At 39.9% G+C, this 22,050-nt stretch overlaps 3 protein-coding genes across 3 annotated transcripts; 1 reads left to right on the top strand and 2 right to left on the bottom strand.

The window, feature by feature from the left end:
• Window positions 1-707: 707 nt before the first annotated feature.
• EMWEY_00037970 (ATP-dependent DNA helicase II, 70 kDa subunit, putative) lies at window positions 708-5,169 on the bottom strand (the record flags this gene model as incomplete). Its single annotated transcript, XM_013482288.1, has 8 exons — window positions 708-713; window positions 1,497-1,562; window positions 2,428-3,109; window positions 3,333-3,433; window positions 3,807-3,918; window positions 4,016-4,041; window positions 4,356-4,427; window positions 5,116-5,169. 8 exons carry the CDS (start codon window positions 5,167-5,169, stop codon window positions 708-710), a joined length of 1,119 nt encoding a protein of 372 aa, XP_013337742.1.
• A 2,685-nt stretch (window positions 5,170-7,854) lies between these two features.
• On the top strand, window positions 7,855-13,150 carry EMWEY_00037960 (hypothetical protein, conserved; the record flags this gene model as incomplete). Its single annotated transcript, XM_013482287.1, has 15 exons — window positions 7,855-7,876; window positions 8,140-8,203; window positions 8,294-8,951; window positions 9,135-9,173; window positions 9,787-9,860; window positions 10,326-10,432; window positions 10,637-10,764; window positions 10,961-11,047; window positions 11,284-11,365; window positions 11,492-11,623; window positions 11,726-11,902; window positions 12,049-12,098; window positions 12,220-12,359; window positions 12,739-12,815; window positions 12,930-13,150. The coding sequence occupies 15 exons, from the start codon at window positions 7,855-7,857 to the stop codon at window positions 13,148-13,150; spliced, it is 2,058 nt and encodes a 685-aa protein (XP_013337741.1).
• A 3,656-nt stretch (window positions 13,151-16,806) lies between these two features.
• On the bottom strand, window positions 16,807-19,029 carry EMWEY_00037950 (UBA/TS-N domain-containing protein, putative; the record flags this gene model as incomplete). Its single annotated transcript, XM_013482286.1, has 2 exons — window positions 16,807-18,651; window positions 18,979-19,029. The coding sequence occupies 2 exons, from the start codon at window positions 19,027-19,029 to the stop codon at window positions 16,807-16,809; spliced, it is 1,896 nt and encodes a 631-aa protein (XP_013337740.1).
• Window positions 19,030-22,050: the final 3,021 nt, after the last annotated feature.

The raw sequence follows: 22,050 nt of genomic DNA, 5'->3' as shown, positions 1-22,050 counted from the left end.
TATATATATATATATATATATATATATATATAAGTTTATAATTGTTGATTATTAGCAATAAAAAGTTTAATTCTTGTGATTAATTCTCCTTTTTTTCCTGTTGTATTTAATTTATATAAAGAAAGAAAACCCTTTAATTGTTGGACAGTTAGACAGTCAAGTTTATCTTCTCTTGCCAGCCCCAAAACTTCCTCCTTGCATGCAGACACATCACCTGTACGTACACCCCAATTACTACCCGTCTTAGACCTCTTATTAGACCCATAAGAGGAGTCAGGGGGCCCCCTACCACGACGAGATGGGGGCCCCTCTGGGGGCCCCTCCAATAATTCATCTATTGGTGCTGCATTCTTTACGCTGCATGCAAAAAAAAAGAAAAAAGAAAAAAAAAATTAAATAAATAAATAAAGAGGAAATAAGGTGGTGCAAGGATTTAGGGTTTAGTTTTAAAAATTTAGAATTTAGGGTTTAGGGTTTAGAAATTAGGGTTTAGGGTTTAGGGTTTAGGGTTTAGGGTTTAGTATACTTTTCAGCCCATTGAAGTAATAATGTATCAATTAATTGGAATCTTTCTTGTTGAGGAATAAGAGGATCATATAAACCCTCATAAGAAGGAGAAGATAAAGAAAGAGCACAAGATTCAATTATTGCTATTTGTTTCTTTTTTATATAATTTATTAGTTGCTCTACGTCAAAGTCTATTAACTCTACATCTGATACACACATAAACCCTAAACCCTAAACCCTAAACCCTAAACCCTAAACCCTAAACCCTAAACCCTAAACCCTAAACTCTAAATCATAGGATTATAAACCCTTAACCCTACTATACCCTACACCCTGTACCCTAAACCCTAGGTGAATACACAGCATGCTGCTGCCTGTAGGTATACCAAGAAGAGAATGTCTAAAGTATTGGTTGTGTGTATGAATTCAGGGTTTAGGGTTTAGGGTTTAGGGTTTAGGGTTTAGCTTACGTTTGAGTATATCGGCGAGTTGTATACTGAGTTTAAGTGTATGTAATTCTTGTGTATTAAGATTTAAGGGTTTAGGGTTTAGATTAGGGTTTATTAATGTATCTATATTTAATTTATTATCTAATAAAAAAGACAAAAAAGAAGAAGAAACTGCATGCAAGGAAGAAGAAGGTAATGGATATCTTATTTCTTCTCTATAAGGTAAACATAATAAATAAAAACCGCTACTTTGTCTTATAAACCCTTCATTATCTATTTCTTGTAGCTGTATATACATACACAAACCCTAAACCCTAAACCCTAAACCCTCAACAAACACTTCTGATGTCTTTTATACTTCCTATCAAGGGTTTTGACGGGTTTAAGGGTTTAGGGTTTAGGGTTTAGGTTTATAAGGGTGTGTTAGTAGAAGGGTACAACTGTCTAAGGGTTTAGGGTTTAGGGTTTACAAATATATTATCTATTTATTTATTTATTTATTTATTTATTTATTTATATAAACCCTAATTATATATATACCTGGGGTAATAGGGCCCCCAATTGTACGGGGGCCCCCCTCTTTAATACATAAGTAACTATTGCTGCCTAATAAGAAAAAAGATAACAAACACACACAGCTAATTAGGGTTTAGGGTTTAGGGTTTAGGGTTTAGGGTTTAGGGTTTGGTATATAGATATATATAACAACAAAAAGGAGGACAAACAAAAGAAGAAAGACACAAGGAAGAAGAAGAGACAAAAAGGAACAGAAATAGAAAACCCTAAAACCTAAACCCTAAACCCTAAACCCTAAACCCTAAACCCTAGTATACATTTTGTTTATTTTCCATAGCAATAAGAAGAGAAGAAAGGAGACGATTTGCTTCCTTGAAGTATTGTGTAATGTCTCTTGTCTCTATCTGCTGCTGCTGCTGCTGCTGCTGTTGCTGCTGTTGCTGCTGCTGCTGCTGCTGCTGCAGTTTAATTTGTCTCTTTATTTGTCTCCTTTTATAAGACTCAATTATATAAGAAGGAGGAAACCCTAAAAAAAAAGAATTATTTATATTATAATTAGGGTTTATCTCCTTCTTATTCACAAACCCTAATAAACGCATGCAAGGAAAGCCCCAATCCTGCAACATATACACATCAATATAATTAATCAATTAATTAATTAATTAATTAATTAATTAATTAATTAATTAATTAATTAATTAGCTAACTATTTAGTTGGTTAATTAATTAATTAATTAATTAATTAATTAATTAGATTAATTAATTAATTAGTTAATTAATTAGATTAACTAATTAATTAATTAATTAATTAATTAAATCATAAATAAATAAAGTGTCTCCTTTTTATTGTCTCCTTTTTCCTTCCTCCCTTCTTTGTACACATTAGGTGTATACATACACCATACAAACCCTAGGGTTTAGGGTTTAGGGTTTAGGGTTTAGGGTTTATGCGTACCTTTAATTGGCGTATTTCTTCTTCTGTTACCTCTATTACCCTATCTGCATGCTCAAATACTTTTACTACTGTACCCATACCCTTAATATCATCAAGGGGGCCCCCCTGGGGGCCCCCCTTCGATACGTTGGGGCCCCCCTGCGGGGCCCCCTTCGATATGTGGGGGCCCCCAACTCCTCCATCCTCCTTTGGGGGGACTCCAGGGGGCCCCCCTACCACTGCATGCTCCTCTTGGGGCCCCCCTACTATCATACGCTCCTCTGGGGGGCCCCCAAGGGAGCCCCCACCATCGGGGCCCCCAACTATTATACTCTCCTCTTCGGGTCCCCCAACCACTAAATAGTCCTCTTGGGGGCCCCCTTGGGGGCCCCCCTGAGAGACCTTTAGAGGGGCCCCCTGAGACGCCTTTTGTGGGCCCCCTTGAGTGCCCCCTTGTGTATCCCCCATAGGTACTTTTGTTGCAAGAGGTTGGCTGGGGTGTACAGACTGGGGGGCCCCCCCTGGTGGGTGTATTGACAATCGGGTACAAGAAAGAAGGGGGGCCCTTGATGGTAAATGTATTAAGGAAGGAGATAAAAGTTTAGGGTTAGTTATTGAGGTGTATAGGCAGATAGGAATAGAAAGAAAAGGAGAAAGATAAAAAGGAAAAGAAGATAATAAACGAGCACGACGGAACGTACGCCTGAAAAAAAAAAAAATCAAAACCCTAAACCCTAAACCCTAAACCCTAAACCCTAAACCCTAAACCCTAGAAATGGAGAATTTACCATAATCCCCAATAATATTAAACCCTCAGCACCAAACCCTAAACCCTAAAGGTGCTACTGTCTGCACAAGAGAGATTCTCTCTAATCACCATCCCTCTTCTAGGGTTTAGGGTTTAGGGTTTAGGGTTTAGGGTTTACTCAATAGTAGGTTGTAAATTAGGTAGTAATAGATGGCATGCATCTTCTCCTTCTTTATTCCCCAATGCTTCCCTCCAGAAGATTGACATATCAAATGTACCCTCTGCATATAAACCCTAAACCCTAAACCCTAAACCCTAAACCCTGAAAAAGCCTAAACCCTAAACCCTAAACCCTAAACCCTAAACCCTAAACAATAAAATTTTGTGCAAAGGCGAAGTCTTACAACTCATCAGAATTCACCCACAGGAAGAAAGGAAGAAAACTATTAGCGAGGGTTTAGGGTTTAGGGTTTGCATATTTAGGGTTTAGGGTTTAGGGTTTAGTAGACCTTCATGCTCAAGAGGGAAGAGAAGAAGTTCTGCTTTTCTTGATTTAATATCCAACACTCGTTGGATGCATGCGCTCCTCTCCATCTCCTCCTCGCTGCTGCTGCTGCTGCTGCTGCTGCTGCTGCTGCAGGGGTCATCATACCCTGTAAATAAGAATATCCTCTGATGCTGCTGCTGCTGCTGCTGCTGCTGCTTCTGCTTCTTCTTGTGCTGCTGTGCTGCAGCTATCAACGAACTCAATGTCCACCATAAGTCTGTGGCAACCAAACCCTAAACCCTAAACCCTAAACCCTAAACCCTAAACCCTAAACCCTAGTTCGAACATTTTTAACCCTCCAACCCAACACTCACAGTCCTTCATTTACCTTTGTTCCCCTCTACTATGACGACCCAAAACCCTAAACCCTAAACCCTAAACCCTAAACCCTAAACCCTTGATACCTGAGAAGGGTGGTGTTTCTTGAGGTAGAGGAAAAGTTTGATTAAATTGATGAATAGTAAACCCTCCTAGGGTTTTTAATTCCTCAATTATTTTTATATTTATTTTTTGTACAGGAATTGCTAGGGTTACACCAGGTGTAAGTAGTGCACCACCTGCTGCTGCTTCTGCTGCTGCTGCTGCTGCTTCTGCTCCTGAACTGCTGCTGCTGCTCCTGCTGCTGCTGCTGCTGCTGCATGCATTAAATAATACAACGCCAAATAAAAAAGAATTCCCCGCGCATAAATGCGAACGAACAAAAGATACACCAGCTAACATTAATTCCTAAAAAAAAAAAAAAAAAAATATACACACAACCCTAAACCCTAAACCCTAAACCCTAGAAAACCCTAAACCCTAGAAAACCCTAAACCCTAGAAAAGCCTAAACCCTAAAATTTGGAATTTAATAAGATACCCTGAGGCTGATGTGTATTCAAAACCCTAATCAATAACCACTTGTAACTCGAACCCTAAAACCCTAAACCCTAAACCCTAAACCCTAATCGGTCTTTCCCATACCCTCCAGTAGCACGTGGTTCCTTCGGAGTGTTGGGGGGCCCCCATAGAATCGGTGGGGGCCCCCAGGGGCCCCTGGGGCCCCGGGGCCCCTTGGGGCCCCTGAGGGTTTGGGCATTGAAATAGTAATTGTCTATCCGCATGAATAACCCATAAACAAAGATGAGGAGAAGAAAAGGAAGAGAAACCCTCGCGTAAACCCTCAGGTAAACCCTCAGCTAAACCCTCATCTTCTTCTCCATTTAATTCCCCATCTAATGAACCTAGTAGACCACATCCTTCCGCTGCAGCAGCAACAGCAGCAGCAGCAGCAGCAAGAGAACCAGGGCATACACAAGAAATTGGTTTGATCCTCTAACTGTGTCTCATGCACTCTACGCTGCACACCTCTATTGCTGCTGCTGCTGTTGCTGCTGCTGCTGTTGCTGCTGCTGCTGCTGCAGTTGTTGGGTTACCTTCTTCTTGTGAGAGTAAATCACCAAAAAGTTCATCTTCTGCGTTTCCTTCATTTGCAAAACAATCCAATGGAGAAAATGATGCCATTTAAACCCTAAACCCTAAACCCTAAACCCTAAACCCTAAATTTTAAAGTCTATATAATAAATCATACACTTTAAACAATAAAAAAGAAATTAAATATTATTATTGCTGCTAATTGTCCTGTGTAAAAAAGCACAATCTTCTTAGTGGGTACTAGGGGGGCCCCCCAGGGGGCCCCCCAGGTGAGCGGCTCGCCACCACCCCCCAAAGCTAAATTCTTAGAACTAAACCCTAAACTGTAAACCCTAAACCCTAAACCCTAAAATTGAGGTCTTTGATTCATTAAGGGTTTTGGTGTTTTTCTTACCTCTCTAGTTGCTGCTTTCTTACGAGTCCGCTCAGCCAGCTGTTCCTGCGGTGGTTTAGGGTTTAGGGTTTAGGGTTTAGGGTTTAGGGTTTTGTAGCTATACTGGTTGTCTTTAACTAAAATTGAGTTTGTTCTTTCTTTTCTTTTTTTCTCCCTACCTAAGACAAACCCTACAAGCTGAAAGGGTATTGGGGGCCCCCAGGGGCCCCCAATACTCGTATAGGGGCCCCTCTCCTCTAAACCCTTCTTATACAACAAACCCTTAGAGGCCCTTCAGTATATCCTCTAGGGCCCCCTTAGGTCTCCAGCACCCTTTAGGGCCCCCTTAGGGCCCCCGTGGGGCCCCCTTTGGGCCCCCCCTAGATTTTCCAGTACCCTTTAGGGCCCCCCCCTAGGGTTCCTTGGGGGCCCCTGACGGGTAACCAGGTTTACGTTCTACTGTATCCTAAACCCTAAACCCTAAACCCTAAACCCTAAACCCTTGAGGGTTTATAGAGAAGATGTCTTCCTTAGAGGAAGTATTAGAGGATTTACTTAAGGCCCTGCAGAAGCTGCAGAGACACCCGAGCAGCAGCAGTGCTGCTGCTGCTGCTGCTGCTGTATACAGCAGCATTAATTATATTAGTAGGAGACACCAACTACAATTGCTGCATAGACAACAGGTAAATAAATTATATTTATATTATTTTTTAGTAATTTATTTATTTATTTATTTATTTATTTATTTATTTATTTATTTATTTATTTATTTATTTATTTATTTATGTGTTTGTGTGTCTTATAGAAGACATGGCATTTAATACATCGTGTAGAAGCAAAGACATTCTCTTTTTTAGGTGCAGCAGCAGCAGCAGCAGCAGCAGCAGCAGCAGCAGCAGCAAAAGAAGAATTTTATCCTTTACCCTTAAGACTTGCATTATCTCAATTGCTGCTGCTGCTTGCTGCTCTACACCCAACACATCAATATACACTGCAGCAGCAGCAGCAGCAGCAGCAGCAGCAGCAGCAGAAGGAGAAGGTGCAACAAGAAGAGAACAAACAGCAGCAGCAACAGCAGCAGCAACAGCAGCAGCAGCAGGAAGATGATGATGAGCAGCAGCAAGGGTTTATAAACCCTAATGATTTATTATCTGTCTTAGCCTTCCTTGGGTACCAACAGGAGACACAAAAGGAGACAAAAAAGGAGACAAAAAAAAAGGAGACAAAAAAAAAGGAGACAATAAAAAAGGAGACAATAAATAAGGAGACACAAGAGGAGGAGACAATAAATAAGGAGACAATAAAAAAGGAGACATTTATTAATAAGGAGACACCTAATAAGGAGACACTAGATAAGGAGACAGTAGATAAGGACACAGATAAGGAGACAGATAAGGAGGAGGGAGATAAGGAGGAAGGAATGAATAAGGAATTAGTATATGAATTATTATATATAGAGGAAGAAAGATTAATAATAAATAAGGATAAAAATAAGAAAAAAAAAGAAAAAAAAGAATATTATTTATCCCTTTTGCCTATTTATTTATCTATAGGACCTAGTAGTAATTTTATCCTTTTTTCTCCGCAGCAACTTTGCTGCTTCTTGCTGCTGCTGCTGCAGCTACATGGTCCTCATGTCCTGCAGAAGAATGCCCGCAACTTTGTACGATTTGTTGCAGGTAATGCTGCTGCTGCTGCTGCTGCTGCTGCTGCTGCAGCAACAACGGCGGCTTCAAAGGGCACACAGCAGCAACTGCAGCAGCAGCAGCAGCAGCAGCAGCAGCAGCAAGCAGCAGCAGCATCGCAGACAACACTCTTCAACTTTACGAAGTTGTCAAAGCAGGACTCCTCTAACCTATCACCAGATGCAGCTGCTGCTGCTGCTGCTGCTGCAGCAGCAGCAGCAGCAGCAGAAGACAGCAGCAGCAGCAGCAGCAGCAACAAAGGGTCTCCTCTGTTATCTGTTAGACAATTGTCTCTTGCTTGCTTCTTTCGTCTCCTTAGTTTGTCTCCTCAAGTCCTTTATACTTATAAGGCAGAAATTAAGGAGATGGAGAAGGCTTTGCTGCTGCTGCTGCTGCATTGCAACAGCAGCAGCAGCAGCAACAGCAGCAACAGCAATAGCAGCAGCAACAACAGCAACAGCAGCAGCAAGAAACAACAAAAGTCCCTAACCTCATGGATTAAACAACTGTGGAGAACAGAAGAAACAACCAAATTCTCTGAACCTAATGGGAGACCTGCTAGGTATACAAACCCTAAACCCTAAACCCTAAACCCTAAACCCTAATCCTATGTCTGAAAGAGGAAATACAACACCAAGCTAGAAACACTAAACATCTTTCTGTTTAACAAGTAGGAGGACAGAATGCGATCGATACACCACGTTAGTAAACAATCTTGAGGGTTTAGGGTTTAGGGTTTACGATTTAGGGTTTAGGGTTTAGGGTTTAGGGTTTGTATTTTTTTTTTTTGTTTACAGGGGTTTTTTTACTTGTTTATGTAAGAGTAGAATAGTTTCTTCTGATGAGTTGTTGCATTGCCAAGTGTTTGCTTCTCTTGCTAATTGGATACAACGTGTATATACACCGCATATACGACGAGCAGCGTAAGGGTTTAGGGTTTAGGGTTTAGGGTTTAGGGTTTGGGGTAGCTGAGAAGAAGGGTTTGCTTCAACAGGGCGATAGGGGAAGACCAGGCATTCAGAGGTTCAGGATGTAGGGTTTACAGCACCAGGATCTAGGTTTTAGGGTTTAGGGTTTAGGGTTTAGGGTTTAGGGTTTAGGGTTTAGGGTTTAATTGTGCAGGAAGGCAAGAGTTCGTGAGGAGGCATTTTTCCGTTTGATGCACTTTGGCTTTCTAGATGGAGGGCAGCAAGAGCAGCAGCAGCAGCAGCAGCAGCAGCAGCAACAGCAACAGCAACAGCAACAGCAACAGCAGCAGCAGCAGCACGAGTACCAGCAGCAACAACCGCAGTTACAGAAGCTTGGATCCCAACAGCAGCAACACGAGTTCCAGCAGCAGCAGCAGCAACAGCAACAGCAGCAGCAGCAGCAGCAGCAAAAACAACTGCAGCAGCAGCAGCAGCAGCAGCAAGGGTGGACTTTACCAAATGCCTTTACCCGCTCTGTCTGCATGTACTGTCTGCGTCTGCTGCAGCAGGTGCAGCTGCTGCAGCAGCAGCAGCAGCAGCAGCAGCACGGGGGTGTACTGTCAGCAGCAGATTCATCTATTGGTGTTTCTCTCTCTTCTTCCCCTACAGCAGCACCAAGCAGCAGCAGCAGCAGCAGCAGCAGTAAGAGCAGCAGCAACAATATAAGATTAGGACGTCGTTGCTTTGTTGCTGCTGCAGCAATAGAGCAGCAGCAAATAGATGCTGCTGCTGCTGAGGGTTTACGTCTTCTTTTTCTTCTTTCTCCTTCTCATGATCATATACAACAACAAGCCAATAATATTATTAAAAGGGTAATAAACCCTAAACCCTAAACCCTAAACCCTAAACCCTAATGGCATACAACACCAAGGTAACTGTGCACTCATCAGGGGAGTAGCCACAAACCCTAAACCCTAAACCTCTGTAATAACTGAATGGCTAAACATTTAGGGTTTAGGGTTTAGGGTTTAGGGTTTAGGGTTTGTGTGTTGCAGCTAGCAGCTCGTGCATCTATTGAGGGAAGAATGCTTCCTGTATTTTATTGGGGTTTGCTGCTATGGATGGGGCATTCTGCTGCTGCTGCTTCTGCTGCTGCTGCTGCTGCTGCTGCACCTGCTGCTTCGGAGTCTCTAACAGAGGGAATTCTTGAGGGTTTGCTGCTGCCTGCTGTAGAGGGGACAACTGCAGCAGCAGCAGCAGCAGCCACAGGAGCAGCAGCAGCAGCAGCAGGAGCAGCAGCAGCAAGAAGTCCTGTCTATTGCGTATTTGCTGTTACTTCTCTTATTAACTCAAGACACCTTATACGACCCCAAGTCCTCTTCCGGTAAACCCTAAACCCTAAACCTTAAACCCTAAAAAACCCTAAACCCTAAACCCTAAACCCTAATTAGGGTTTACCTCCTGTGTTATTAGGTGTCTGTACACCGCAGATTCTTTCCTTCTATTTTTATGTTGGCTGCCTCTCATCCTCGATCTGTTGGTCCTCTTCTGCGCTTCCTTATACCCTCCATCGTAAACCCTAAACCCTAAACCCTAAACCCTAATTTGGCATTATGGAGGTCCACGCCGTTTGTTTTTCTCCTGTTTCTGTCTTCCTTCCTCTCCTTGTATGGTTTAGGGTTTAGGGTTTAGGGTTTATGTGTGCAGGTTGCTGGAGGATCGTTAAGAGAAATATTTAATTCCTTATTAGACCTCCCTCTTACTGCTGCCTTCTTAGAGAGGTGGGGCCCCCAGGGGCCCCCCGAGGCCTCTTGCTGCCCTCTGCTGCATGCAGCAAATAAATACCTTCTTAAGAGGCTTGCAGGTAAACCCTAAACCCTAAACCCTAAACCCTAATATACATATGTGCAGGCCGTACGCATAACGGGGACCAACAGCACGACGTCATATTTGCTCCTGTTGCTGCTGTTGCTGCTGCTGCTGCTGCTGCTGCTGCTGCTGCTGCTGCTGCTGCTGCTGCTGCTGCAGGTAGTACGCCGGTGATGTGGGAGGGAAGGACTGAGGAAGAGCTTCAACGTCTTCTGCGTCTTTGCGAGTAAAACCCTAAACCCTAAACCCTAAACCCTAAAACCTCAGGGTGAACATTTGCTATAACAGGAGACCCTTTATCTTCTTCCGTTTCCCCTCCCTCTCTTTATACTATTTAGGGTTTAGGGTTTAGGGTTTGCGTGTATTATGCATTGCAGAGGGTTTGCTGCTACTCCTAGGGTTTCTGCTGTATGTACAGTTGTGTTGGGGTGTATTGATGCTCTTATTAATGAGGCAATAGAATCCCCAAACCCTATACACAGAAGTAAACCCTAAACCCTAAACCCTAAACCCTAAACCCTAATGTAGCAGGGAGAAGATGAAATCCAACTGTCACCTAGGGTTTATATCCTAATAAGGTTGAAACCCTGAACCCTAGGCCAAAACCCTTCATAGAGACTGTCCGATCCATGCGTGTCAATTAGGGTTTAGGGTTTAGGGTTTAGGGTTTGAGGGTTTGTGTCTGCAGGCGAGCTATTTAGCTGTTTAGTGTTTCGTTTATCCTTACTTTTCCCTTTAGGGTTTTTTGTTGATCATTTAGTTAAGAAAGCAGTAGATACTATTTGTCTCCTTCTTAGGAAAACCCCAGAACTCCTTGTAGGGTTTAGGGTTTAGGGTTTAGGGTTTAGGGTTTAGGGTTTTGGGGTTTAGGGAGGGAAGGCAGAACAGTGATGGGAAGTGTGCTGGTGTTTGTTATATTTAGACATCATCTTCCTGTCGTAAACCCTTAAAGCTAGGGTTTAGGGTTTAGGGTTTAGGGTTTAGGGTTTAGGGTTCTTTTTGTTTGTTGCAGCTCTATCATCAGGAACAAATATTAAAGGCAATGGGGGCCCATTGGAGGCCCCAGGGGGCCCCCCTAGCGGAGGCCCTTTGTTGGGCAGTGGGGGCCCTAATTACCCCTAAGTTATTAAAAGAGCAGCAGCTAATAAACCCTTTTATTCGTCCCTCTGAGGTACCTCTAAACCCTAAACCCTAAACCCTAGTACTTGACACAGCAGCACCCCCCCGCTGCAGCGGCAGCCATTCCCTCCCTCTCAGGCGTTTTGGCGTCCACCCACGGACGGTTTATATTTTAGGGTTTAGGGTTTAGGGTTTAGGGTTTAGGGTTTGTTGCAGGTAGTATCGGAGTACTTTGCTGCATTAGAGTTTATAATTTGTTTAATATTAAGAAAAGATAAACCCTCGCAAACCCTAGATGGTCATTTCTTCCTTATTGATCGTATTAATAACCATACCTCCTTCTTCCCTGCTGCAGCAGCAGCAGCTGCTGCTGCTGCTGCTGCTGCTGTTCCTGCTGCTGCTGGTGCTGCGGTACCTGCTGCAGTAGATGCAGCAGACACCTCAGCAACAGCAGCAGCAGCAGCAGCACAAGGGGAGGGCCCTCTGCAGCAGGGTTCAGGGAGACAAAGGGGGGGCCCCCAGAGGCCCTCGCGACTATTTGAAGAAGAACTGTCAGGTACTACTTTCTGGGGTTTAGGGTTTAGGGCGTAGGGTTTGGGGTTTAGGGTTTAGGGTTTAGGTGTTGGTGGAGGTTGGATATGCTGTATGGTTGCCTCAGACAATTCTCCTATAGAAAGCCATCCGGGGACTCCCGCTGCGGGAGCTGCAGCAGCAGCAGCAACAACAGCAGCAGCTGCAGCAGCAGCAGCAGCTGCTGCTGCTGCTAAGGGGGGAGAAGTTTGCTGCCCCTCACCATCTCTTGTATGCATTGCAGTCGCTGCAATGACGCAGCTGGGTACGACCGCGTAGACCCTAAACCCTAAACCCTAGACCCCCAGAACACCGAGGACTATTCAGAGTTCTTTAGAACTGGTAGAACACAAGTCTTGCCTCTTCTAGGGTTTAGGGTTTAGGGTTTAGGGTTTGTATTTTTTTGTGCAGCGCTGCACTTCCCTCCTCTACGTCCTCGTACAGTTTTATGTTTGCGTTCTGTAAGTTTAAGATTGAGGGTTTGGTGTTAGGACGAAGATCTAGGGTTTAGGGTTTAGAGTATATTTAGGGTTTAGGGTTTATATAGGGTTTAGGGTTTAGGGTTTTTGGGTGTATGTACAGCTAAAAGAGGGTGTATATGGTGACAAATGGCGACCTTTATTTTGCCGCATTTATTTCTCTCTTGGTCTATTAGCTGATCTTCCTCTTACACAAAAAGTCTTAAATCATCAACAAGATAAACAACCTCCTATTACCCCATTGTTAGGGTTTAGGGTTTAGGGTTTAGGGTTTTGGGGGTTTTCAATAGAAGTCTCTATAATTGCTCCTGTTGTTGTTGTCTCTTCTTCTTTTCTTTTCTTTCTCCTCCTCCTCTCTCTCTCTTATAATTAATTTTATTTTTGTTTTTTTTCTCTTTTTCTTGTTTTCCTTCCCTCTCTTTCTTCCTCTCTTTCTTTTATATATAGGTCTCCTTCTGTCCTTGTCTCCTGTTGTCTCCCTCCCTCCCTCCCTCCCTCCCTCTCTCTTAGTCAGTACGGGCCCTGCTTAGCCTTCTCTGTCTTATTATTAGTATTATTATTGCTGCTGCTGCTGCTGCTGCTGTTGTTGCTGCTGCTCCTGTTGCTGCTGCTGCTGCTGCAGGGTATGGGATTTGCTGCGTCAGAGTGAAGAAGTTTTCTTTCCTGCTGATTCTTCTCCTCAATTAACAAAACAACAAGGTATACAATAAGCATGCAGCAGCAGCAGCAGCAGCAGCAACAGCAGCAGCAGCAACAGCAGCAGCAGTAACAGCAGCAGGAATATTTATATATCTGTTGTATTGGTGTTTGCAGAGAATTGTCTTATTGGAGGGAAAACAGAAGAAGAAAACACTCTTACTTGGGCAGATAACTCTGCAGCAGCAGCAGCAGCAGCAGCACCAACAGAAGAAGATGCAGCAGCAGCAGCAACATCAGCAGCAACAGCAGCAGTAGCACAAGGCGGTACAGTTGCTATGGGTATCCTGCAGAGACTGAGGGGATCACGTCCCTCTTTTGTTAATACCAAACCCTAAACCCTAAACCCTAAAAACAAACTCAATAAATTATTTGTCTTTTTTATTTCTCTTGCATATAGCTCACAACAACAAACACACACAGCCTAGCAGTAACTGCTTCTGCAGCAGATGCTGTTGTTGCTGCTGCTGCAGCAGCAGCAGGAGTCCCCAGTTCTTCTGGCGCAAGAGTAGTGACGCTCAAGGACAATTCCCCCACCACTGTACCCTAAGTCTTTTTTACTACTAAATATATACATATATATACATAAGTATATATATACATATATGTGTGTATATTATAGATGTCTTATATACTAAATATACACTACGTATTTTATATATGGTGTATATAGAGGCCGCAAGTTCAGTTGTCTTGTATTAAGACAATGTTTGTACACTTCTTTGCTGCATAAAGAAGTAAATTTGTACATTTTTATAAACCCTAAAAAATAAACTTACTGTTGTCTTCTTTTTGATGGGGTAAAGAAGAAGAAGTGGGGAAGGGTTATTATCTTGCAAGCCTCTTGTTCTTCTTCGCATGCATGCATGCATGCATAAAATGATTTAATACTTTTTAGAGGATTATATAATTTAAATTACCCTTTTATTGAATATTTCCTTGAGGGTTGAGGAAGTTGACGAAGAGGCAATTAAACCCCTTTATATGCACGCCTTAAGAGAGCATTGAATGGTCTTCGTCAGGGCTGAAGAAGAAGAACAGAGGTAGAAGTAAATGTCTAAATAATAGGAGGAAATATATAAGAAAAATAGTTATAAATATATATTCATGTTTAATTTAAAGTTTAAAAAGGAGAATTCCTTTTTTATAAAATAAATATATAATAATGTTTCTTATTCATGAATATATGATGGCTAATTCATCATGCGACCATCAACCGCTTTTCGGGTGTATAGGCACCTCTGTATGTAAGAGGGAATCGGAAAGCTGCATGATCTTGCATGTTCCCATGAATGAATTATTTTCGTAAATTTACAAGAAAACAATTTAATTGTTTGCAATTTAATAAAAAGAAGATTATGCAAAAAGAAGAAACTTTTTTATTCCTTCTTTTGGCCTCTCCTAGGCCGACCGTGACCGCCTAAAAGGCGCAGATATTCAACATATACAGGAAAGCCCTGATCCTTCTAGTTCTGTTGAATTTATGAATCTTTAAGGTTTTATTTTAATATTTCGCAGTTTTTCAATAAGAAGAATAACTTTTTTAATTCTTTTAGTGGTTGTTTCCTCGTCATCTTCTGCCATTCAACAGAAAGGGGTGTGACGACGACGACGGTACAACAGGAAAGAAGAGAAGAAGGAGAATATTCTTGATTATGTGTATATAGTAATAGCTACACATAAGAAGACAACAACATCTTCTTCTTCTTTATCAACGTGAAGAACAAAGAAGAAAAGGAGCAACACATCATCTTCTTCCTTAATAGGGCCTCCCTTTATATACACACCCCCATACACACCAATCAGTCCGTCAGTCAGTCGGCTGCGGCGACAGCGGTGATAGTCTAATAGGGAGAGAGGGAGAAGAGGGAAGGAAGGAAGGAAGGAAGGAAGAAGAAAGGAATAAAGGGAGATTTATATCTTTATTGACCTTATATCTACACTCTTTCTCTCTATAGGGTCTGAGGGTTTATTAAGGGTTTAGTCTTAATTGCTGATCGCATGCAGGGGTCATGGCGAGTCCTTACATAGTATCACGCCCTATGTATGGGGGGGGCCCCCCTCTTTCGTCTCAGGGGCCCCCATCAAGTACAACAGTACCCTTTGGTTCAATGGGGCCCCTAATATTCCCCAGCAGTAATCAGCGTTCTTATAGCGGGGGTATGATGATGATGCCATCATCTTTCTCCCCTCCTTCTGCGCTACCTACAGGATCAGCAGGAACAACAGGAGCAGCAGCAACAGGAGGAGGAGGAGATAATAATAATATATATGATGATTTACCTAATATGCGTGGATCTCCAGGTATAATTATATTATGTATATATATTTTATTAGTAAATTCTTTATTTATTTCCTTAGGTAGGTATGATTTTAATTATGTATTATATATATTAGGTTATCATCTATGGTGTATAGAGGAAGGAAATATAAATAATAATAATAATAATATAAATATAAATATAAATAATAATAATAATATAATAAATATACGTAAACATATACGTAATATACGTCAATATATAATATTAATAATTATTTCTTCTTTTATAGATATAACTTTTCTTTTTATTTCTTTCTCTACTTATTCATGTAATAAAAAAGATATTTATTTATGTTTTCCTTTACCACAAGATTTACTTATTCAATGGTCTTATTATATTCATCATCTTTCTCTTACTCTTTCTCTTATTAATCTTATTATTAAGGTAAATATATATATATATATACATTATTTATTTATTTATTTATTTAGTTAGTTAGTTAGTTATTAGGGTTTATAAACACTCATTTAGGGTTTATATAGGCATTAATAGGGTTTAGGAAAAGGAATAGGGTTTATGGGGAGGGTTTTGGTGTTGGTGGGGGGACGAGGAGGGTTTAGCATGAGGGTTTATCAATACTAGGGTTTATATATTACTACTAGGGTTTAGGTCAACAGTAGTGGGAGAGTCTACAACAATGCCAAAGGGTTTAGGGTTTAGGGTTTAGGGTTTATGTGGGTTTTGTTGCAGGTCCTCGTCATCTTCTTGACCTTCTCATGGGTGCAGCAGCAGCGTAAGTCTAAACCCTAAACCCTAAACCCTAGAAAAGGTATCCTCTAGCGTCTTGTTTCTTTTCTTGTCTGTATTAGGGTTTAGGGTTTATATACAATAATTAGTGTTTATTTAATTGTGTTTTTTTTTTCTTAGGTAAATTATTAGGTATAACTACAGTCAGCAGAGGGACAGCCATGTCTCCTCCCCAGGGGCCGACTACTACCTTATGCGGCTAAACCCTAAACCCTAAACCCTAATTAGACCCTAAACCCTAAACCCTAGATCCTATATTGGCATAATGGTTCTAGGGTTTAGGGTTTACGCTTGCAATAAACGATTTTGATACTACGGCGGTTATGGCTAAACAGCCGTAACTACGTAAACCCTAAAATAGTGTTTGTTATATAAATAGGCATAAACCCTAAAATAGTGTTTGTTATATAAATAGGCATAAACCCTAAAATAGTGTTTGTTATATAAGTAGGCGTAAACCCTAGCTCCTCTATTGAGAAGAAAAAAAACAAAATATAAGAAATAAAGGAAAAAAAAAAGAAATAGAAGCGTCAGCTGTACATACACCCCAATAAATAGCCCCTACCAACAAATCATTAGGGCATTTATTTATTTATTTTATTTATTTATTTTATTTATTTATTTTATTTATTTATTTATATAATAAAGGAAACAAAAAAGAGGATATAAACCCTCATTATTAATTAGGTGTACATCCATACACCATAAAATAAACCCCAACAAAATGCATGCATATGCATGCATGCATGCATGCGTGCATGCATGCATGCATGCACGCATGCGTCTTGTAGGAACATAAAAAAGAAGAAATGCAACAATAATAATAATAATTAATTAATAATAATTAATTAAATATATAATTATAATTAATTATAAATATAAACAATATAATTAATTAATTAATAAAATGCAGCACTAAAACATTACAGAAGATTATCATAGTTTTTATTTTCTTCTTTCTTTGCTGCCTCTGCATGCACAGCAGCAGCAGCAGCAGCAGCAGCAGGAGCAGCAGGAGCAGGAGCAGGAGCAGCAGTTTGCTGCTCTATATCCTTATATCCTTCCTCACTTCTGCTGCTGCTTCTGCTGCTGCTTCTATCAATTGCTTCTGCTGCTGATTGTTCCTGGTGCTGTTCTTGCTGCTGCTCCTGCTCATGCTGCTCATTCTGCTGCTCTTTCTTCTGTTCTTGCTGCTGTTCTTCCTGTTGCTGCTGTTGCTGCTGCTGTTGCTGCTGTTGCTGCTGCTCCTGCTGCAGTTCCTGCTGCATTCTTAGCTTGAATTTAATAGTTTCTTGTATTGCAATTCTTTCGTTCTCCTTTTGTTTACTCCATTCGCAATCTTCTGCATTAAAGGGCCCCAATAAACCCGGTAAGGGGAGGACCTGTATAGGGGGGGCCCCCTTTGCTGCTGCTGCTGCTGCTGCTGCTCCTGCTCCTGCTGTTATTGCTGCTGCTGATGATGTATCGTTGTCGTCATCTAAATCTAATAAATCAAGAGAAGATACAGCAGCAGATGTAGCAGCAACAGGACCTGCTGCTGCTGCTGCTGCTGCTGATCCTTCTTCTGTAGGTGCTGCGCATGCACTATGATTAGCAGCAGCAACAACAGGAGAAGCAGCAGCAGCAGCAGATAGATCTGCATGCATCTCTATTAGATCAGATATTTCCTCAGACAATGAATCAGGAGATCCTTCCTGATTACCTGACTCTATGGATATGCATGCATCGCTGCTGCTGCTGCTGCTGCTGCTGCTGCTGCTGCTGCTATTGCTGCTGCTGCTGCTGCTGTTAGGTGCAGTAGATTTATCTTTATCTGCTGTTGCTGCATTTGCTGCTGTGTCTGTATTAAAAGATCCTTTGCTGCTGCTATTTCCACAACAACTACTACTACTACTACTGCTGCTGCTGCTGCTGCTGCTGCTGCTGCTGCTATTATTATTATCAGCAGCAGCAGCAGCAGCATCCCTTTCTGCTCTTCTTTGTGTCCATGATAACATTTCTTGTCTTCTTGCTTCTTTTAATCTTTTTACCCATTTTAATGTTGTTGGTAAACGTACACTATCTATATCTGCTGCTGCTGCTGCTGCTGCTGCTGCTGCTGCTGTATTTCCTGCTGCTGCTGCTGCTGTTGTTCCATTTGCTGCATTTGCTGCTGCACCAGTTTGTCTTTTTTTCTTCTTTTTCTTTTTCTGCTGTTGTTGTTGTTGCTGTTGTTCTTGTTCTCCTTGCTGTTGTTGCTGTTGCTGTTGCTGCTGCTGCTGCTGCTGCTGCTGCTGCAGCTGTAGCTGCAGCACAAGATCGGTACCCTTATCTAATAAATAATCTAATGCTGCTTGTGTATCTCCCTTATATTTAATTAATGCATATTTACTCTCTTCTTCCCCAAACCCTTGACTCCTTAATACAGCTAAGGATAATATATCTAATGCCCCTACGTCTGCTGCTCCTCCTGCTGCTGCTGCTGCTGCTGCTGCTGCTGTATCTGTATCTGCTGCTGTATCTGCTGTTGTACCTGTTGTTGCTGCTGCATTAGTTCCTGCTGCTGTACCTTCATCATCATCATCTTCTTCTTCTTCTTCTTCCTCATCATCATCATCTTCTTCTTCTTCCTCTCCTTCTGCAGCAGCAGCAGCAGCAGCAGCAGCAGCAGCTTCTTCTGCTTCTTTTTCCCATTTATTTAATAATTTTTCTGTACAATTAGATCCTAAAGAAAAAGAAAAAGGATCAAAAGGAACTTCTTCCTCACGAGACCCTAATTCTAATTCTACCTGCATATATATATACACCACAAACCCTAAACCCTAAACCCTAAACCCTCACAAAACCCTAATAAACCCTAATAAACCCTAATAAACCCTAATAAACCCTAATAAACCCTAATAAACTATTAATACAATACATATTAATATATCCACCATAAAACCTTAACAAACCCTCATAAACCCTAATAAACCCTCGTAAACCCTAATAAACCCTCATAAACCCTAATAAACCGTCCTAAACCCTCGTAAACCCTCGTAAACCCTCATAAACCCTCGTAAACCCTGGTAAACCCTGGTAAACCCTAATAAACCCTAGAAATAAATGCTGCATACTAATGGTTTAAGTTGTTGTGGTGTCATCTCAATCATGGGTCTGAATTCCATTCTTTTAGGTAATGCAGCAGCAGCAGCATGAGCAGCAGCAGCAAAGAAATCATATTGTAGATACTTAATAGTTTGTAATAAAGAATCATAAATATCTAATTTATAATTATCTAATAATAATAACCATTCAAATAATTCTTCATCTATTAATTTATATTCTTTATAGCATGCACTTGTTGCTGCTGCTGCTGATGATATTGCTGCTGCACCTGCTGCAGCAGCAGCAGAAGAAGAAGAAGAAGAAGAAGAAGAAGAAGAAGAAGAAGGAGATAATCCTCCTATTCTTGATGCACTTTGTTGGATTATTGTACGAGCTATTGATACACCTGAACTCTTTTGTTTACTCATACTCTTGCTGCTCCTGCTGCTGCTGCTGCTGCTGCTGCTGTTATTATTATTATTTCTTCTTCTTAATAATTCTTGTTCTTCTTCTTCTCCTTCCCTTTCTTCTTCTCCTTCTTCTTCTCCTTCTTCCTCATCATCATTATATCCTCCTTCCTCTTCCTCTTCCTCCTCTCTTCTTCTTCCTCCCCCTTCTCTTCCTCCTCCTCCTCCTCCTCCCTCTTGCTGCTGCTGTTGCTGCTGCTGCTGCTGCTGCTGCTGCTGCTGTTGATTATAATAGATATAATGACCATGATATTGTTGTTGTTGTTGTATTAATCTATCTAGATGTTTTTTATGTATAATTAATTTATTTAATAAAAAAGATCTTTTTTTTATTAAATTAATTAATAATTTATTATGTTGTTTATGCTGTATAAGAGGATTAATTAAATTAAATAATAAATCTTTTTTTATTCTTGTTATTAATGCATGCGGAGAATCTATTCTTATTATATTATTTATTTTTTCTTTATATATAATTATATCCCTTAATATATATTTATCTGTTTTTTTGCTCAATTTATTCATTAATATATTACTTAATATACCTAAACCCTTGCATAAACCCTCTAAACCCTTTATATAAAACCCTAAACCCTTCTCTATACACCCGAGGGTTTCGTCATAATCTAGTAAATCATTCACCATACCCTCAAACACTGGATCCTGATATATTATATTCGTACTCCTGTTGCTCCTGCTGCTGCTGCTGCTACTGCTGCTACTGCTGCTGCTGCTGCTGCTGCTGCTGCTGCTGCTGCTGCTGCTGTTTCCTCCTGATGGCAATATACCAGCTGATGCATGCAAACGATCTAACCATAAAGATAATTCATTCTTTAATGAAGAAAATGCCTCCTCTACACTCCCCATCTTTATTTATTTATTTATTTATTTATTTATATTATATATTAATTATATTAATTAATTAAGGGGAAATAATACAGAAAAGAAGAAGAATTGGAAAAAAAAAGAAAAAAAAAAGAAGAAAAAGAAGGAAAGGGAGGAAGAATATTTACTTATTTATTTATTTATTTAATTTATATATGTCTATTTATATAAAACAATAAGAAGAAGGAAAAAAAAAGAAAGAAATATAACATAAAAAGTATAATAAAAAAGAAAAATAAATCATAAAATAAAAAAGAAATACGTCAATAATTATATTTATAAATATAAATGACATAAAAGGAAGAAAAAAAGAAAAGAAGAAAGAAATAAATGAATAAAAAAAAGAAGATAAATAACAACAACAGTAGCCGCCAGGTGTACGTACACCCCAATATATAAAAAAAAGAATAAAAAAAAAAATAAAAAAGAATATTAAATATATATTTATATTTATTTTTATATTTATATTCTTTTTTTATATTTATTTATATATATTATTTTATTTATTTATATACAATTAACACCGATTTATACCTCTTGCTGCTAAAACCCCCCTTTTCTTATTCGGGTGTATGTACACCTCAATTATTCATGCACCTGCGTATACACCCCAATTTATATCCAATAAAACACCATAAATAATTCCTTTTTTATTTATTTTATTCTTTTTATTCTTAATAATCCATTAACTAATTTATTTATTATATATTTAATGCATACTTATACACTATATATGCGCATGCAGGCAGAGGAGTGGCTATATACATACATACCTCCTTTGTTTATATAAACCCTAGCTAGCTACATACCTATTAAACCCTAATAAAAACCCTAATAAACCCTAATAAACCCTAAACCCTAAACCCTAGTATTCAACTTTAAACATGCCCACACCCAATAAACCCTCTCGTGCAGAAGACCACCCGCAATGCGACGCGCAAACCCTTATCACCCACCAAACCCTAAACCCTAAACCCTAAACCCTAATTTTATACATCTATACCCACTTATTTAGACTCTAAGGGTTATAAACCCTCGCTAATACATCTAACAACAAACCCTTGTCTATACACACAATAAATTACTACTAAACCCTAAACCCTAAACCCTATAGACAGACCTTGTCTAGACACTCAATAACCTACACAGTAAACCCTAAACCCTAAACCCTCATACTCAAAGGCAAAACCCTATGCCTTAACCCTAAACCCTAAACCCTCGTATACATCTAAACACTACCCAACAAATATAAACAGCGGAGACGCGCAATTCACTATATATTGTATTATATAATATATATTTATATATATTATTTACTTATTTATATTTATATTTATATTTATTTATTTATATTTATTTATATTTATTTATTTATATTTAACTCTACGTAATATCCTTGCGCTCCTTGGAGCCGTACAGCTTCTACTATTCTAAACCCTAAACCCTAATAAACCCTAAACCCTAAACCCTCGTTACTGGACTAGACCCTAACTTGTAAACCCTAAACCCTAAACCCTAGGAAAGTATAACGTAAAAATTAAAAAAAAAAGGGTTTGGCGTCAATAAATAAAAAACGCCAAAAAAAAAAGGAAAAAATTATTTTTTTTTGTTAATGAGGTGCATATACACCCCAATTACCCTTTATATAGTAAATAAAATAAATATATAAATATATAAATATATATAAATATATAAATATATATAATAAATAATATATATATAATATATATTTATTATATATATAAATTA

Source organism: Eimeria maxima, genomic scaffold, assembly GCF_000499605.1.
Source record: "Eimeria maxima Weybridge genomic scaffold, Emw_scaff578, whole genome shotgun sequence".
Classification (NCBI taxonomy): domain Eukaryota; phylum Apicomplexa; class Conoidasida; order Eucoccidiorida; family Eimeriidae; genus Eimeria; species Eimeria maxima.
Note: the sequence above shows the minus strand (reverse complement) of the source record. Positions and strands in the feature narration are given on the sequence as shown.